The following is an 18,020-nucleotide window of genomic DNA, read 5'->3' as shown; positions in this document are numbered from 1 at the left end:
TACATGTATCTCTCTCTATAATGATGCCCACAGTACCACCGGTGATGTTTTCTACCGTCACTGAAGTTCAGAGGAACATATCTGCTGTAGTTGGAAAGCCTTTTATATTGGAATGTGTGGTCTCAGATGTCGATGCACATGTACGCTGGTACAAAGATGGAAATGAGCTGTCATCTGAAGCTGGAGTTTTGGTTCAGTCTGAAGGTACAATAAGAAAACTCTCTGTGCAGTCAGCTGAATTATCTCACAGTGGAACATACGACTGCAAGACAGATGCTGATGCAGTCACATTCACCGTGGATATTGAAGGTGATCATTGATTGTAAACACTACAATAGCTTCAAAAACCAAATTATTGCTAACAACACAATGACACTATAGAAGTGGAAAATCATAAATGCAAAATAATAATTACTCAATTATTCACATTTACATTTGAATCGGTTATAAAAAAAAAAAACATGACTTTTTTCTGTCTTTCAAGTCAACATTATTTTCTCTTTATGCTACTCACAACCATGTAGCTACATCTACGAGCTTCAAGCCACTTTCAGAGATGGAGAGGAACAGGTCCGGTGAATTAGACTCACCATCTATTTCAGAACATAAGATTTCAGACTCTGAAAACCAGGTTTGCTGGTATAAGGATGGCACAGAACTCCATATAAACAGTGGAATTAATATCCAAAGAGATGAAAATGTGATGAAATTACCCTTTCAATCAACTGAGCTTTCTGACACCGGACATTTCATCTGTGGCAGTCCTGATGATGCTGTGCCATTCAAGATAGACAGTCAAGGTGATTTTACTATAACCTTTAAAATGAAAATGAACTACATTTCAAATATATATATATATATATATATATATATATATATATATATATATATATATATATATATATATATATATATATATAAACAGACTCCAATTTGCAATTATTTGCAATTAAATTCCCTTTTAAAGTTTATCTGCCCTAATACCATACCCGGTTTCAGGGGAGGTGGTGATACAGTAGGTGGGGGTAGGAAGTATGAACAGAACCGACCTCCCTCATCCTGAAGAAACCTATTTGCAAAAATAGAAATAAACCTGAATAGTGATTAGAAATGAATATGGGTGCATTTTCTTTCTATTTTTTAGATCAGACTATACTTAATAGGCTAGACAGTATTAATAATGTTACACGTAAAAAATAAAACAGATGTAAACTATTAGTGTAGATCATTACAAATGACATGACACATGGGACAAGCTTAATTATGTAAGATCATAATAATGATATTTCTGCCATGTAACGTTTGGTTTGCCAAAATTATACCATCCTTGATTTCCTTGAAAGTTCTTTACTTGATGCCGGGGCTGGCTTTAACCTTCCACTGTAGGTAGTTTACTCTAAAAATCATGCAATTACATCATTTACAAAGAGGAAATATGCCGTGACTAACATATCTGGTGCTTAGGATAATCCAAATGAAAATTGTACAGTAACAGATGTTCCAATATGCATACTTCTAATTCAGTAGTCACATTTTTTTCTAAATCTTAAAAATTTCCATAGCTTCTCCTGTAAGGTTCTCAGCCCTTCCAGAGGTGGCAAGAAACAAGTTCATTGAAGCAGGCTGCCCCATTATACTTCAGTGTGAAATCTCTAAGTCAGCTACCCAAGTTTCCTGGCTCAAAGACGGAGTGCCTCTCCATCAAGAGACTGGACTTGTCATCAAATCAGAGGGCACCATGAGGGCACTGATCATCCAATCAGCTGAGCTCAAACACTCGGGCATGTATAGCTGTGAAGCTGGCGATGATCACATAGCATTCAGGGTGGATGTTGCAGGTGATTTTGAGTCCACATATTTTCTCAAAAACACTAACACAAATAACGCTTCATCCACTAAATGCTTTGTCCTTATATAAAACTTTAACAAGTAAATGGAAATAACCAAATAATGAAAATGTAAATTGTGCTCAATGACCGATCCCTCAAATAAAATCATACTTTTTTTGTTAAAACCAAACCATAAAAGGGGTCCATTATGGACACTTATATTTTTCACTCATTAACCGTTTACTCTAATTGCTGGTAAATTCACCACATATCAAACAACATGTAACAAAATGCCCCGTCCATGATAACAAATGGACAATAGAACACCTCATTCATATGCAGATATTTTTTACTGTCATTTTCCCCTTCATCCATTCATAAACTGCCACATAACATTAAAAACAATGGAAATAGTAAAACGATAGTAATCCCGTTTCTTTCAATGAATGAAAACACTCCTAGCTTCACCAGTGACGTTCACACCTGTCCCTGAGACTGAGAAGACCAAGTCATTTGAAGCAGGCTCACCTATCATTCTCCAGTGCGAGATATCTGAGCCCACTACCCTGGTCCAATGGTACAAGGATGGGACTCAGCTCTTTCCTCAATCTGGAGTTTTCTTCCAATCAGAGCACACCATGAGGACATTGGTTATCCTGTCAGCCACGTTTTCCCACTCTGGTGTTTACAGTTGTAATACAGCTGATGATATCAGCGAGTTTTATGTGGACATTAAAGGTGACATCCAAAGTTTATCTGAACCACTGCCCTATAACTAACAAATATCATTGTGTACTGTCCGACATTCATTGGTTGAAATAAATCAATGGTTCCATTCTGCTGCTTCTGTATATACTAGATAATCATTTTCCTAAAACAGATGCATAGAGCCATTTGCAACATTTCTACCATGTTTGCTGGCTGTACTTGCAATCTACCCATCTTCTTGGTGCTTTCTGTTTATAAAGGAGTCATGCAAGGGAAAAAACGCATGTCCAACTGCAATTCATCCTCATAAAGCTTTTAATTTAATGCTATTTCTTTCTACTTAGTTTGGCTGTTAAGAGTGGAGTCCATCAGCAGCACTCGATGATAATGCATGCTTGATATGAAAATGATGTACACAAATGGATAGAAATAGGACTCCATGTATCAGCTCGTGTAATTCTTTTCTTCTGCAGCACCCCCTGTGACATTTGCCTACGTCCCAGAGGAAGAGCTCCACAAAAATGTACTGGAACAAGACAACCTCGTCCTTTGTTGTGAGGTGTCAAGGTCTAACGCCGCTACACAATGGTACAAAGATGGAGTTGAGATACAGACCAATAACAAAGTCACAATGGAGACAGACCACAACAAGCGAACACTGATCATCCAATCTGTTCAGAAGTTGGATGCTGGGACATATACATGTCGTGCAGGAGGTAGTGCCTTAATATTCAAGGTTAACGTACGAGGTAAATATAGCACTATTTACATATTCAACAGAAAATGCAGCAGAAAATGCTTGCCAGTAAATTACACACTCACCTTCACCCTTTCTAAGGATCATTTGAACACCTGGACATTTATGCAGTTGTACAATCACATAGCACCAACACAATGCAAAAAAAAAAAAAAAATGCAGATACAGATGCAGCTCTTCATCAACAGAATAAAGTCAAAGTATGATCTCTGTGACCTTTATCATGGCATGGTTGAGACTAGCAGAAGGGCTGGTTTGAACTTTTCAGAAAGTTTTGATCTCCTGGGAATTTAATTTAATTTAAGAGTTTACACAAAATGGTGTGAAATACAAAAAACATTGAGTGAGACAGTTCTGTGTGTAAAAACACCTTGCTGTTAATAAAGGTTTGACAAAAATGTCCGGATTGGCTGGAGCTGACGGGAAGAATACAGTAACTCATATCACTCTTAACTGCTTTGGTGAGCAGACAAATATCACAGCATGCACAAACATCAAACCTTGAGGTGGATGGGCTACAATAGCAGAAGACCACATTGGATTCCATTCCAGTCAGTCAAGAACATAAATCTGTTGCACAGACTCATCATAACTGCTTATCATCGTACGTTATAGCCTTCGATACTTGTTCTGAACTGCTAGAACACGTCAGGTTTCACACATAACGTCTCCTTTTTTCTGAAGCCCAACCATCTCAAAGTTTGATGTGTCATGTCTTCTGAATTTATTTGAATTACTACAGACTTCCTGTCAGTCTGGTCATTCTCAGCTGATCTCTCTCATCAACAAGGTGTTTCTATCTGCTGACTCTCTGCACACTGGATGTTTTTGTACCATTTTGTCTAAACTTTAGAGACTGTTTCCCAGACAGAAACAGAAGTCCTTGCTGAACATTAGCAGTTTTTGAATGCACAAACCAACCTGACATCAATAACCATGTCATGAATTACTTCAGAGATCACATTTTTCTATACTCTGATATCTGATGTGCAATTTAACTGAAGCTCTTCACACATATCTGCATGATTTTTGCACTGTACTGCTGCCACACTATTGGCTGATTTTAGGTATTTTAAAATAAAGGTCGAAAGGTATACTAATAAAGTTAATGTGTACTCTATACACATATACAAACATACATGCAAAGTAAAACTAGTTAAACTGTAATATAAAACAATGATACCAGAGACAAGATTTAGGTATATGGTATATTTCTCAAGGGCACGGTGGCTTAGTGGTTAGCACGTTTGCCTCACACCTCCAGGGTCGGGGGTTCGATTCCCGCCTCCGCCTTGTGTGTGCGGAGTTTGCATGTTCTCCCCGTGCCTCGGGGGTTTCCTCCGGGTACTCCGGTTTCCTCCCCTGGTCCAAAGACATGCATAGTAGTAGGTTGATTGGCATCTCTGGAAAATTGTCCGTAGTGTGTGATTGTGTGAGTGAATGGAAGTGTGTGTGTGCCCTGCGATGGGTTGGCACTCCGTCCAGGGTGTATCCAGCCTTGATGACCGATGACGCCTGAGATAGGCACAGGCTCCCCGTGACCCGAGGTATAATTATAGTTCGGATAAGCGGTAGAATGTGAGTGAGTATGTGCATATTTAAAATAATCGTCAAGTCAAGTAGTTTTTATTCTCATTTCAACCATATATGGCTGTTGCAGAACACAGTGAAATGAGACGTTTCTCCAAGACCGTGGTGCTACATAAAACAAAGACAGAGCTAAGAACTTAAGTTAAGTTAGTCCTAGATACATAAAGTGCAACTGTGCAACCTGGTGCAAACAGTGCAGGACAAGACAAAAAGACAGAAAGACAGTGCAGGACAAAAGACAGTGCAAACAAAAAAATACAAGACAATACACAAAAGACAATACACAGAAACAGCACTGACCATTGCAAATACTGTATGTTCAAACAATATTGCGTGTGCTGAAATACTGGAATGAACACAGTATTATAGCAGCAGTTGCATGAGATATTATAAAGTATCGTGCAAAACAGCAATCAACTGATATGTGTGACAGGATGTGCAAAGATGTACAGTTTAATTAGAAAGAAATACTTGCTGAAATAAAACTACAGACTGTTTCTTTTAGCTTGCCATTAATTTTTCAGATGCTTTTAAAAAAATCAAGACATTACAGCCTAATAACTTATACTGTAAGTTTAATAAATCTGATGCTTATTATTCAACAGAGCCTCCCGTAATGATTATCTACCCCAAGGAAGATGTTCACCTTGATCGACATGTTCCTGAGGAAATTGTCCTTAGCTGTGAACTTTCACGTCCAAATGGAAAAGTGACTTGGCTCAAGGATGGACAGAAACTTCAAGAAAGCGAAAATATGAAATTCAAAACAGAAGGTCCATACAGAAGACTGAAAATTCTTCACAGCAAAGTTGAGGACTCAGGAGAGTATGTCTGTGACACTGCTGATGACTCAAAATTCTTCTATTTAAGCATAAAAGGTATGTAAAATCCAAATTAAGAGAAAACAGAAATTGTGAAAGCTAACTATGCAAATGCCTGATTTACAAGGAAAAAAATATAACATATGTACCAGATGAATTCATTCATTCATTCACCTTCTGCTTTCCCTGGTAGAGGCTAGGGTGGCAACAGGTCAATATGATCAGCCCAGACTTTCCTTTCCCGCTCAGCTCTGGTCAAGGGCTATTCTGAATAACTGAGCTCCTCATCCTATCTTGGAGAGTAAGCCCAGTGATCCAGCAAAGGAATCTCATTTCAGCTGCCGGTACTGTTGGGGCACTATCTTGGCCAAAACAGAGAGCTTTTTAGAAATACTGAGAACTTGTTTTACCACAACAGACCAGGAAAATGTTTGCTGCTGCTGACCTGATCCATTTGTCCCTTGTACTTACCTTTTTCATTGCTTATGAATACTAAAAGGTACTTAGTCAACCACCAGGAGTAAGCTCTCTGCCTTCAACTTATTTCTTTCAAGAAGAGAACCACTTCCCCAGATTTGGAAGCATTAAATTTCCCAGCCACTTCACACTCAGGAGATAAACACTTCGGTGTTTGTCAGAGGCCAGCTGTGTATTGTGCCACCAGAACATTACTTGCAAATAATTGTTACTGTATGTCACTGTAATAGTGGACACCTTTCCAAAGTTGCCAGTATCTTGATATCCATGAAAATCCCCAACATGTGTGGAGGCAAGAGACACACTTGACAAGATACCAGTTGAAAATGGTTACCAATTTAATGTACAGCATTAAATGGCAAAAAACAAAAACAAACACAAGTTAATGGAAATAAAAGAGACAGAACACATTTACACAGAAAAAGGACTGCACAAAGAACACTCTGCACCCTATACCCAGATACACTGTACTTCTGCAGTAACTCCCACAATATAGGAGCTACCGTTTAAGAAAATCCACACATGTATACTAGATCAGATAATCCCATGACCCCTCACAAAGATCCACAGCTTGGGTGGAAGATGCATTGATCCTCCTGAAAAACTATCACATGGAGATTCCTCTCTGTATCTTTGGCACAGACATTTCTGAAGAATCTGAGGAAGGTGGAGTACCCAATAATTGAAACTCTCTGTTTAAGTTTTTTAAAACAGACCACCATATCAGTTCCAAGCCCAAAGGTTCTACCCCAGATTTGCATTTAACATGAGCATCTGCAGGCATCATAAACACACCACCCGACCTTGATCACTTCTGTCAACAACTCACATCAATCCTGCATACTTGTCAACTTTCAACCATAATAGTAACCTCAACACATAAGTGGACTCCAAAAACCAGATTTCTGGCACAACTCCACTAAGTGTGTCTCAAAGCATTTTTTCAGATACTCTGAAGCCCATACTTTGTATGGATGTAAGGCAGACTATATTTAGGCCGTACTTTTCCATCTCTCACATTAACTGAGATTCTTCCCTTGCCAGTGAACTACAAATGGAGCAAAAAGGAAACAGATATTATGAGATAACCCTTTTTTTATTTTAAGCTGCAGACACATTATTTTCTGACAGACATTAAATCAGCCGTCTTCAACTTCATAGTTATCAAAAGAGATGGTACCTATATGTGATTCCTGATCTCGCCATCAGTCGTCCTAAGCCTTGATAAAATCCTCGATGCCTGAAGATAAATTCTGTGACAATTCATAAAAATTTTATAGAAAACATTCAGAAAAGTTGCATGGTACAAATTGTGCTGTTTTCATTCCACATTATTCATTCATTCATTCATTCATTCATTCATTCATTCATTTTCTACCGCTTATCCGAACTACCTCGGGTCACGAGGAGCCTGTGCCTATCTCAGGCATCATCGGGCATCAAGGCAGGATACACCCTGGATGGAGTGCCAACCCATCGCAGCATTCCACATTATTGTTCTAGATATTGTTCCACACTTAACAAATTTTTTTTAGGCCATTAAAGTAACTATTCTCAATTACACAAATGTGTAAAAAATGCATATACTATTTTAGTTTTTTAGTCTGAATGTTTATGTAATGAATATTTAACACCGCTACTTGTATTCCCAACCATGGTTAGATCTGTTCCATATAAACACCGTTTGTATTTGTCTGATTGCATCAGTCACTGATCCCCATATATGTGTTCCTACAGAACCGCCAGTACGCATAGTTTCCCCAAGCCAGTCCCAAATGGAACTTTGCCAGCAAATGTCAGAGAGGATGGTGCTGAGCTGCGAAATTTCAAGAGCCAATGCTCCTGTGCGCTGGTATCGAAATGGGCTTGAGGTAGAAGAGAACAACAACCTAATTCTTGAAGTTGATGGTGTTTACAGAAGACTCATTATACCAGAGACAACCGTCAGTGATTCTGCAGAATATGTGTGTGACACAGTTGATGACTCAGTGACATTCTTCGTAAACATTGCAGGTGCTGTGATCTACACCCCAAGTGGAGAAATTGAAAGAAATCATACACTATATGGCCAAATGTTTGTGGACACCTAAACATACCATACTGATAAGTGTTTTTTCCCCCAAAGTGTTGCCAGAAAGTCAGAAGTATACAATTGTACAGGATGTCACTGTAAGCTGTTGAATTATGTAGAATTTCACTAATGCCCCTTTTCCACCGAGGCAGTTTGAGTGCTGGTTCGGAACCAGAGCCTAATTTAGAACCAGTTCTTTCTTTTTTGACAGCCAAAGCACCGGCTCTGAACCAGGAAAAGTGGTTCTTAAGTAGCACCAAAACGTTGCTGGTCTCTACTTAATAACCGCATGTGTCCGAGGCTATAGGTGGGGCTACTGTTAGCGCGTTTGATAATGTACCTTAAGTATACTAATGTTTAATACACATTTACTTTACCGCAATATGATCATGTTATCAGCACACGATAGTAGGTAGCTACATGCTAAGGCTAACTTTTTTCTGTGTTAATGATAAAATAACGTTATGTACTTTATCGATTACAACCTCCGTTTATACAGATAACATGGAGCTGCACGTACACGTTTTATTCGCCGCGTAGGTTCACAAAGCCATGAGCATTAACAGTAAAGCAACATCCGCCACTGTTGTTGTGTTTGTGTTTGCCGCTGCTGCGCTAAAGTTGCTGGGACACGTATACAGTGACGTCAGACTCGGCTCTGTGATGGCTCTCTAGCCAATGGAAAGGCAAACCGGTTCTTAGAAGGTTCGCCAGTGGAACCAACTTTGAACCAGCACCAGCGCCAGCTCTGAACCAGCACCCGGTTCTTTCCGGTGGAAAAGTTGCATTAGAGGCCTAGCAAAAACATTTTCCAGCATGACAGTGAGGTCATGGTTTGCCAAAGCTGGGGTGGAAGAGCTCAAGTGGCGCGTACACAGTCCTGTCCTCAGCCCCATTGAACACCACTGGATTGCCATCTGCACCCTAGTTCTCATCAGTTGACATCAGTGCCAGGCCTTCCTAAGGGGCTAGTGGCTATATGGGCAAAACAGCCATGTTCTAAAATCTAGTGGATTTTCTAATAATATTGGAAGTTAATATAACAGCAAAGTAGGGACTAAATCTGGACTGGGTTGTTCAACAAGAACATCATAGTGTGGTAGTCAGGTGTCTACAGACATTCGGCTGTATAGCGTAGCTGGTATTACACATTATTTTTTATGGCTGTCATTTCAATCCTTGTACAGCTGATCTTTAAGATGACACATTCTGTTTGTGCAGAACCCCCAGTGCGATTTATTCGGCCAAGGAAGATGGCCTACGAAGTTGAAAGATTTGTTGGAGAAACCATAGTGCTTGACTGTCAGGTGTCTAGATCAAATGCAGAAGTCATCTGGAAAAAGAATGGAGAAGAGATTGAGGAAAGCAGTAACATAACCATTATCGAGGATGGCTGTACTCGGCAGTTAACAATCCACTCATCAAGGGTTGAAGACACAGGCCAATACTTATGTGATGCCAAAGATGATGTCATGGATTTCAGTGTGAAAGTAAATGGTAAGTTTCTTGTCAAAAGTAGGAACCTCAAACTAGCTTTATTAATGGTCATGTCCCAATTAATTTTTTTAAAAATATTCTTCTTTTCAGAGACACCACTGAAATTTCTGCACAAAAGTGATATAATAACACACAGGCACTTTTCAGTGTCAGACGATATTGTGCTCAAGTGTGAACTTTCTAGAGCAAATGGTGTAGTCTGCTGGTACAAGGACAAAAACAGAATTGTGGCTAATGATCACTTCACATTTGAAGAACAAGGGACATTCAGATCTCTGATCATATTAAATGCGGAGATAGGTGATACTGGTGAATACATGTGTGATGCGAAGGATGATGAGATTGTCTTTAATGTTACCGTGCAAGGTACACAAAAACTTCACTCGCATGCTACTGTTGGTGAAAACATAATACTTACATTACTAGGCATAATACACTAATGCCTATACTCGTGTTCTTTTTAGAGGTACCAGTGTCTATTCTATTTACGGCTAGAACCCCAGAACACCGCTCACTTGTTGCTGGAAACGAGCTGATACTTGAATGTGAAGTGTCTCGAGAGAGTGCCTCGGTTCAGTGGCTCTGTAACGGGAGAGTACTGCAACCAGATGCCCGAACCCGTATCGAAAGAAGGGGCACAACGAGAAAACTAGTGCTCTCAAACCTTCATGTGTCTGACTCAGGAGAATACACGTGTGATGCCATTGATGACAAAATGAACACTATGGTCACAGTTCAAGGTAAGCTAACCAAGACTTCTATTAATATGATCAATGGAGCATAAGAATATAAATGTGAACCTTTTAGGAAGAACACTGCATATAGCCATTATAATCTCCAAATATCATTCTCTGTTTTATAGAGCCACCATTCAAGTTCATCAAAAAAGAAGAGATAAACATTGCTGCCTATGAAGAAGAAAGCGTGACACTGTGTGCTCTGGTTAACAGAGATAATGGTTCTGTCCAATGGAGTAAGGGAGGCGAAACACTCAGCGATCATCGTTTTTATGCCACAAGTGATGGACGTACTCATTACCTCACTATAAACAATCTTAAAAAATCAGATGCTGGAGAATATGAGTGTGATGTGGGCACAGACAAAGCTCATTTCAGTGTTCAAGTCAAAGGTAAATTAAGACCTACAGTATGTGTGTTACCTTGTCACTCAACCTTTTGCATGCTTAGGCAACACAATTATTAAGATCCGTATTGCTTCTGGAACAGGGGTGTATGATAACCATTAACTATGTGTTTGTATTATTTTCCTGTAGCTATGAAGGTAAAATTTTCCAAGCCACTGCAAAATTTAGTAGGGCTCAAAGGTAGTGATGCTGTTTTGAGATGTGAACTCCACACATCCAAAGGAGACGTCCAGTGGCTAAAGAACAACCAAGAAATCACACCAAACCGACATTGTACAATACGGGCAGATGGGCAAGAAAGAAGCCTGACAATACACAACCTAACAGATGATGATGCAGGAGAATATACATGTGAATCAAAGGATGAGAGAACATGTGCAACAGTAGTAGTTAAAAGTAAGTACTTTACTGAAGATCTTTTCTTCATGTTCAGAACAACACTATAGATATTCTAGCCCAATATTTCAACACTGACAGAAAAATCTGATGTTCTCTATTGAACACCAGAGGAGGATTTATTTCAGTGAAAATCAGGCTGTAAAACTCCTCCCTGTTCTGCACAGAGAGCTCTCTAAACCCCAAATGAATGGCCTACTGTTGAGTCAGTAGCACAGTTAAACTATTTTTCATGTTTTACTGCACATTATTGGTTTTTTTTTTTATATTTATTTATTGATTCTTCAGGATAATGTTATCGTAACTGTTCTACAATCTCTTCTCTGGTTATTTTAAGCCCCTCGTGTTGTGGAGTTTATTGCTGAGCTGAACAACATAACCGTAATGGAAGGAGAAGATGCAACATTTAAGTGTGTAGTGTCCCCAGAAGATGCAAAGATGGTCTGGTGTATGAATGGCTGGCCCATTACATCAAATGAGAGGTTTAAAATCTCAAGTAATGGACTGTGCCACATGCTGTGTATCAAAAATTGCCAGGTATCGGACAGCTGCAAGATGACAGCAGAAGCCGAGGGCATGATGTCCAAAGCAATTCTACGGGTACAAGGTGAGATATTATTTACTTTTAATTAATTACGTTTCTTAAAACGTCCCTGGTGGTCCAGCAGCAGGATCCCATGCTTTCACCACCATGGCCAGTGTTTAATTCACGGACAGGGAAGCAACCTAGCCATCGAGGGATTAACTCTCAGTGCAGTGCAATGCCCAGATAAAATGGGATGGTTGCGTCAGTAAGGGTATCTGGTATCTGGCCAAAATCAAATATGTAGATCAGATGATCAGCTGTGGTGACTTTGAACAGGGACTAGTCAATGGTAATCAATTATTGTATATTTCCATATTAAAATCAGTATGTTTTCGAAAGAATCTTCTTTCAAAACTTTCTTGGATTATCTCTGATGAGCACGGGACAAAATTTTTCCATTACACTTATGAAACGTGTGAAACGGGTACATCGAATAAATTCTTTGCATGCTTGTTCAGGTCCTTACTGCCATGGCAACATATTTGCAATAAATAATGAGCTGTAGACGTTTGATGAAAAGGTGCCTATAATGGTTTGCACTTAGCAGCTTCTCCAGTTAGAATTCCACTGGTAACTGACAGAGGCAAGTGGCCATTCTCCTGTGCATAGCTCTAGGGACGCGAGTTATATACTAGAATGAAAATGTTTGCACTACAGCCTATCTTTAAATTAAAGTCTGTTCTCAAAACATCTCTAGACAATGATGATCAATTAGAGACTGACTGTGTACAGAGAAACAGGTGCTGTTCACAAAGAAAATGGAATCGGTGGTGGCAGAAGAATTTGGGGAGGCAATCCTCCAGGTGGAGCTGAGCCTGGAATGTGGAGAAGTGCAGTGGATGAGACAAGGTGTGGTCATTCACCCGGGTCCGAAGTTCACCCTGAAGCAAAGTGGCCTAAAATGTATGCTCACAATCCACAATCTGGCCCTTTCCGATCGTGGAACTTACAGCTGTGAAACTCTTCATGACCGCACACAAGCCAGTCTCAGCGTGGAACGTGAGTCTGCACATGGTGCTGTCTTTATCTCACTATGCGTTGCTATTCTTTGTTTACTGTGGTTGCTGGCAACGCCGCTTTGACGTTGAGCCCGTGTTGCTGTTGTTGTTTCTTTATATCAATTCAATTAACCGAGTAAGAGTAATATGAGAGCCACATCAGTGATGCCTGTTCCATGGCGTGACAGTCAGAAACAGCTGAGCGACAGATGATTCCCAGGGAGCACTCTTCTGTATTGACATAAGATTAGAGGCCCATGATAATTCAGTTAAGCGGGTCAAATGAGAACCGGTTTGAGGGCTAGAGAAAGGTCGGCTCGTGGTCGCATTTTTAATCCCCTTGAATTGGCTGTGAAGTGTCAATATTAGCATTGAGAGTTCAGTATTATTTACGAGTTCCAACATCGACTACATTTTAAAGTAATGAAAAGTCCTAGGACATGAAAATGTCTTCTATAAAGTCATTATTTCTAATGCAGTGTTTACATTTATTCACTATACACCATATTGTGCACTATTTGGGTGAATGCTTCCATTTATAGGGCAATCTGAATTCTAAACTGGCACATCGTATTTATTGGACAGTGCATTATATTGTTATACGGAACATATGGTGTTATAGTGCACCATAAAACTGGTATACAACCAATGGACACTAATTTCACACTAAAGTAATATAATGCACAGAATGACAGAATGTCTTTCAGCTTCCTGGGATAAATACCAGAGTACACAAAAATTAAGACATAAAAATCAAGCAACAGGTACATCTTAGGGTTGTACCACAGTTTATTTGTATATGTGACACCAACTCACATTGGCATGATTCTTGAATACCCTAAAATGTTGTCTGAATTCTGTCCAGTGTCTCCCTTAGCTTCCCAGTGAATCCTGTATGTTGCACAGTCTATAAAGTAAATGGTTAATAAGGGAGTAATTTCTAACATAGAATTTGTTCCATAAAGGATCTCCAAATCAAGCTATGCTAAAAAGTAAACATTTTTTCCAATAAATTTTTTCCAAAAAACCAGACAAATTTATTTAAAGCATTAAAGTAAGATGCTAAATTTGGAGCAATATTGCAACTGAACTATTTAAGAATAGTTTTACTATATTAATTTAACATAAACAATTTTTTGAAGAGCTAGTTCTTAGGGAACTGATCAATTCAACAGTTTAACTACTAAATGTAATGTTATTTTTTTACTTGTGGTGCTGTACAAATAGGTATGCGGTAGGGAAAAGTCAGTGCTTTGCCTGTCATTGGCACCTCATATGAATTTGGATCTCTTTTCATAGCAGCTAAATATATGCACTGGCCTTCAAAATCTAGGGTGGTGTTACCAACCATTAAAAATAAACCAGTTTTTTTCCAAGGGGAATGCCTTTCTGTTTCGGAATACTTCAAAATATGTTGCCATACCCTGGTACTTAAGATTTAATATAATGCTGGGGAAAAAATTGAAATCATTCGTTTGTTATTTATTACTTCTTTTACATGCATGTAGCACGAAAGGTTAAAATACGGAAAGGGCTGAGTGAGATCCAAACCTTTGAACGTGAGACAGCATCCTTTGAGGTGGAGCTGACGCACAGCAACGTGGAAGGCATGTGGCTGAAGGACGGGAATCGGCTCAAAAGCAACAACCACTGGCGCATGACTACCAATGGCCACGTGCACAGCCTGACCATAGTCAACCTGTCACTGGAGGACACGGGGACGTATACGTTCTCCACCGAAAATGCAAGATCATCTGCTAGACTTACCATTAAAGGTAAATACACTGATTATAATAAAAGCCCACACTGTATGTAGGTGGCATAACCCTGATTCTGCAGAAAACAATGCTAGCTTATAACTTTGAACCTTCAGAAAGGTTTATGTGATCTACTATATTTACATTTTTAAAAATTTATGTGAAATCACGTACAAAGATAGGATTGGAATATGTTGCTGATTCACTCATCAACATTAAGCAATAGTTGTTAAGATTTGCTATTATTTTCCAGTTCTAATAGTATACTACAGAACTGGTACAGTTTCACAGTTAAAATAAATCTGTGCAGCTGAACCAACTCAAATGCTACCCGAGTCAGCATGATGCAGGACACAGACTCCACAAATGTATAAATTTTGATAAAAGAGGTCACTGTCCATCAAACCGTCTTTACATTAGTCCTTTAATAATATTTTAAAAATACTGAATCTGCTGCATGGTAAACCGATGACCAGAAATAGTCCATTTGCCACAAACTGCATCAAGACTTCTCAGAGCAATTAACATATAAGGGGTGGAATTTGACTGTGAGTAGGTTACTCACAGTAAAGGGTAAGATGCTGAGGCATGATGCAAGTCAACATGATGCAAGATGGTTAAATTTCAGACGGTGATGGCAGTACAATGGAATGGATTAACGGCTTTCAGTGCGGCTCTTCCTTCGTATCGGCTTACACGTATAAAAAGACTCTGATCACATGGCCAGAGTGCAGCTACTGAAACTTTTCAAGCATTCATCAAGCATACGTTAGTAGTAGGTAAAGTAATCTCATCTATGCCGAGTCACTCAACAGGGATTATCTATTGGAGTCTATGAACTGTCACTGAGGATGACAATAGATTGAAAATGCCAATACAACAAAGGGATCTCTGTGCATACCTGACCATTGCCAAGTTAAGTCTGGTTACATTTAGTCCATCATTATACTACAGAATGGATTAGCATTATCTGCTCATAAGCACTTGAAAAGAGCAATGGAGGTCAGCCTAAGGCAATCTGTTTGCCTTATGCATGTCTGCACAGGTATAACCGTATGTAAAAAAAAGTCCAGTCTACATTTATATTTACATTATTACATTTATTATATTTAACTTGCTAATGCTAAAACGACATACCTATAAAAAAGGAATTTTATGCACGGTCAAATTAATGCATTAAGTAAATGGTGGAGCACTGAAAAAAAACAGAATAAAAATAATCCATATAGTTGCGATTATTTGCATATTTCTAAGAATTAATTTGTGCAAATTTTTTTAAAAATCACAACACCATTGCTTAACTGCCATGTATTATTTTGTGTTGCCCTACCTTATCTGTTTTTCTAACTATTATTGCACATATAGGTTCATATTTATTACATAACCTCTTTACACTTTAGGCAAAAAATGATGTACTGTAATGTTAGTTATGGAGTAGTGCAATTATTTTAACCAATTACCTTGTGTTTAGCTAAACTATTTATTCAACCCAGAAACACTAATAAACCCTATATTGTGCAGCCAATTGTGCAGATACAGGTGAATGTTCACAACAAACATAAGAAACATGGGGAAAAGTATGATCCCTGTGACATTAAATGTATCATTGTGGTTAGAGTCAGATAGAAAGGTTTCCACAACAGTTTTCCGAGTTTAGACGGAACCGTTGCAGTAATGGTTTTGGTAAAAAGTGGCTAACAAATTGTTGCAAAAGGTGACAGAATATATCTTTACAGTGAAAACATGTACACAGAATGTTCTATATGTTGAGTATACTTAATCAAATGTAATTTGATTAAGTATACATTAATCAAATAAATGTAAGGGGTTAAATCCTGAACCTACAAAAAATTGGAAAAGCAATGTGTCATTGTAATATTAGCCCAAATGAACTATGAACTCTTTTAATAATTATATTTATTATTATTATTATTGTTATTATTATTATTATTATTATTATTATTATTATTATTATTATTATTATATTTTATTTATTTATTTATTTATTTATTTATTTATTTATTTATTTATTTATCCTCTTTGATTTATATATATTTATTTTAACTATGGTTATGTCTGTTGTTTTTTTACATGCTCCTTTATTCATATATTATCCAGTTACACTCACTTAGTTAGTACAGTTACACACACACACACACACACACACACACACACACACACACACACACACACACACACACACACACACACACACACACACACACAGACACAGACACATACCCAAATTGTACTGGCTGTTATGTATGTTTTGTTGGTCTTTGTATTTGTATTTTGCATCTAATTTCTCTTCTGTAAATATTGTAATTATCTCTTTGCATAATATTATTATTAATAATAATAATAATAATAATAATAATAATAATAATAATAATAATAATAATAATAATAATAATAATAATTAAAAAAAAGAATTTAGGACCATTATTCCAGGTCCACAAAGTTGCTCTCTGGTGCTTCTGGCATTTCACAAGCTACCGCACCATAACTGCTAAGCTACTACAATACCAAGAGATCATATAAAACATTAGAACTTTAAACATTAAAACTTATAGGAAACTGGACCATCATTTCTTCATGCACTGTTTTTTTTTAATCAATACTCTGAAATACTCACTCACCACTGAAAACCATTTTCTACTGACTGTTCAGAAACACCAGTGACCATTCTGAAAAAGCTGGAGGATAAAACTTTCCCAGAGGGTACAGGAGCCACCCTGGAGTGTGAGGTGTCCAAATACAATGTCACTGTTAAGTGGACAAAGGTACGAAAGCTGCAAAATCCCATTAATTAAAGATTTAGAAACATGTAGGTATTAAATACATATTACTTAACCATATATGATTGTTACATTACATTTTACTTTCATCAAGAAAAGATCTGTCATAGATAGGATTGGAATATTTTGATAGCCTGAGGGTCAGTGCTGGTCTTGTCTGAAACAGAATGGAGAAGAACTTAAGTCGGGGAAGAATCATCGTATGTACTCAATGGGGAGGAAGTACTTCCTGCAGATTGTGAGATGTGAGCTCGGAGATTCTGGATTATATGTATGCGATGCCGGAGATGCCACCACTTCCTGCTCTGTGGAAGTTTATGGTAAGGAAAGAACATCATGACTGTCATAAAACTGTTACACTGCATGCTATAAATGCATTGCTTAATGTTTTTCAGCACAACACTGCCACCTGCAGGAAAAATACAATAGTTAATCCTGGTCCCATGTTAATTTGGATGGGAAACCAAAAATATTTCTTTAAAGAAAACTTTCACATTTGCCCTTAGACTGGGGACTTTGGCACATTTTCAGCTCAGGGGTTTACATGAATTCATTATTACTTTTACAGACTTGTCATGGCAAGTGGAGCTT

General features: G+C 38.2%; 1 protein-coding gene across 12 annotated transcripts in view; it reads left to right on the top strand.

Annotated features, from left to right (window-relative positions):
- Positions 1-18,020, top strand: part of obsl1b (obscurin like cytoskeletal adaptor 1b) — a 38,361-nt gene that overhangs the window by 13,923 nt on the left and 6,418 nt on the right. For 10 of the 12 annotated variants that reach the window (XM_047814606.1, XM_047814609.1, XM_047814608.1 and 7 more), the window contains 17 exons: positions 34-309; positions 525-800; positions 1,563-1,838; positions 2,292-2,567; positions 3,011-3,286; positions 5,490-5,762; positions 7,920-8,195; positions 9,475-9,750; positions 9,841-10,116; positions 10,215-10,490; positions 10,613-10,879; positions 11,024-11,290; positions 11,628-11,897; positions 12,609-12,875; positions 14,383-14,649; positions 17,302-17,414; positions 17,596-17,749. In XM_047814606.1, coding sequence (XP_047670562.1) covers positions 34-309; positions 525-800; positions 1,563-1,838; positions 2,292-2,567; positions 3,011-3,286; positions 5,490-5,762; positions 7,920-8,195; positions 9,475-9,750; positions 9,841-10,116; positions 10,215-10,490; positions 10,613-10,879; positions 11,024-11,290; positions 11,628-11,897; positions 12,609-12,875; positions 14,383-14,649; positions 17,302-17,414; positions 17,596-17,749 — 4,362 coding nt within the window. The remainder of the gene's footprint in view (positions 1-33; positions 310-524; positions 801-1,562; positions 1,839-2,291; positions 2,568-3,010; positions 3,287-5,489; positions 5,763-7,919; positions 8,196-9,474; positions 9,751-9,840; positions 10,117-10,214; positions 10,491-10,612; positions 10,880-11,023; positions 11,291-11,627; positions 11,898-12,608; positions 12,876-14,382; positions 14,650-17,301; positions 17,415-17,595; positions 17,750-18,020) is intronic. The other 2 variants (XM_047814605.1, XM_047814607.1) reach the window with 2 other exon arrangements.

This window comes from Tachysurus fulvidraco, chromosome 6 (genome assembly GCF_022655615.1).
Source record: "Tachysurus fulvidraco isolate hzauxx_2018 chromosome 6, HZAU_PFXX_2.0, whole genome shotgun sequence".
Classification (NCBI taxonomy): domain Eukaryota; kingdom Metazoa; phylum Chordata; class Actinopteri; order Siluriformes; family Bagridae; genus Tachysurus; species Tachysurus fulvidraco.
The sequence above is the reverse complement of the archived record's forward strand: the minus strand, read 5'-3'. Positions and strand labels throughout refer to the sequence as shown.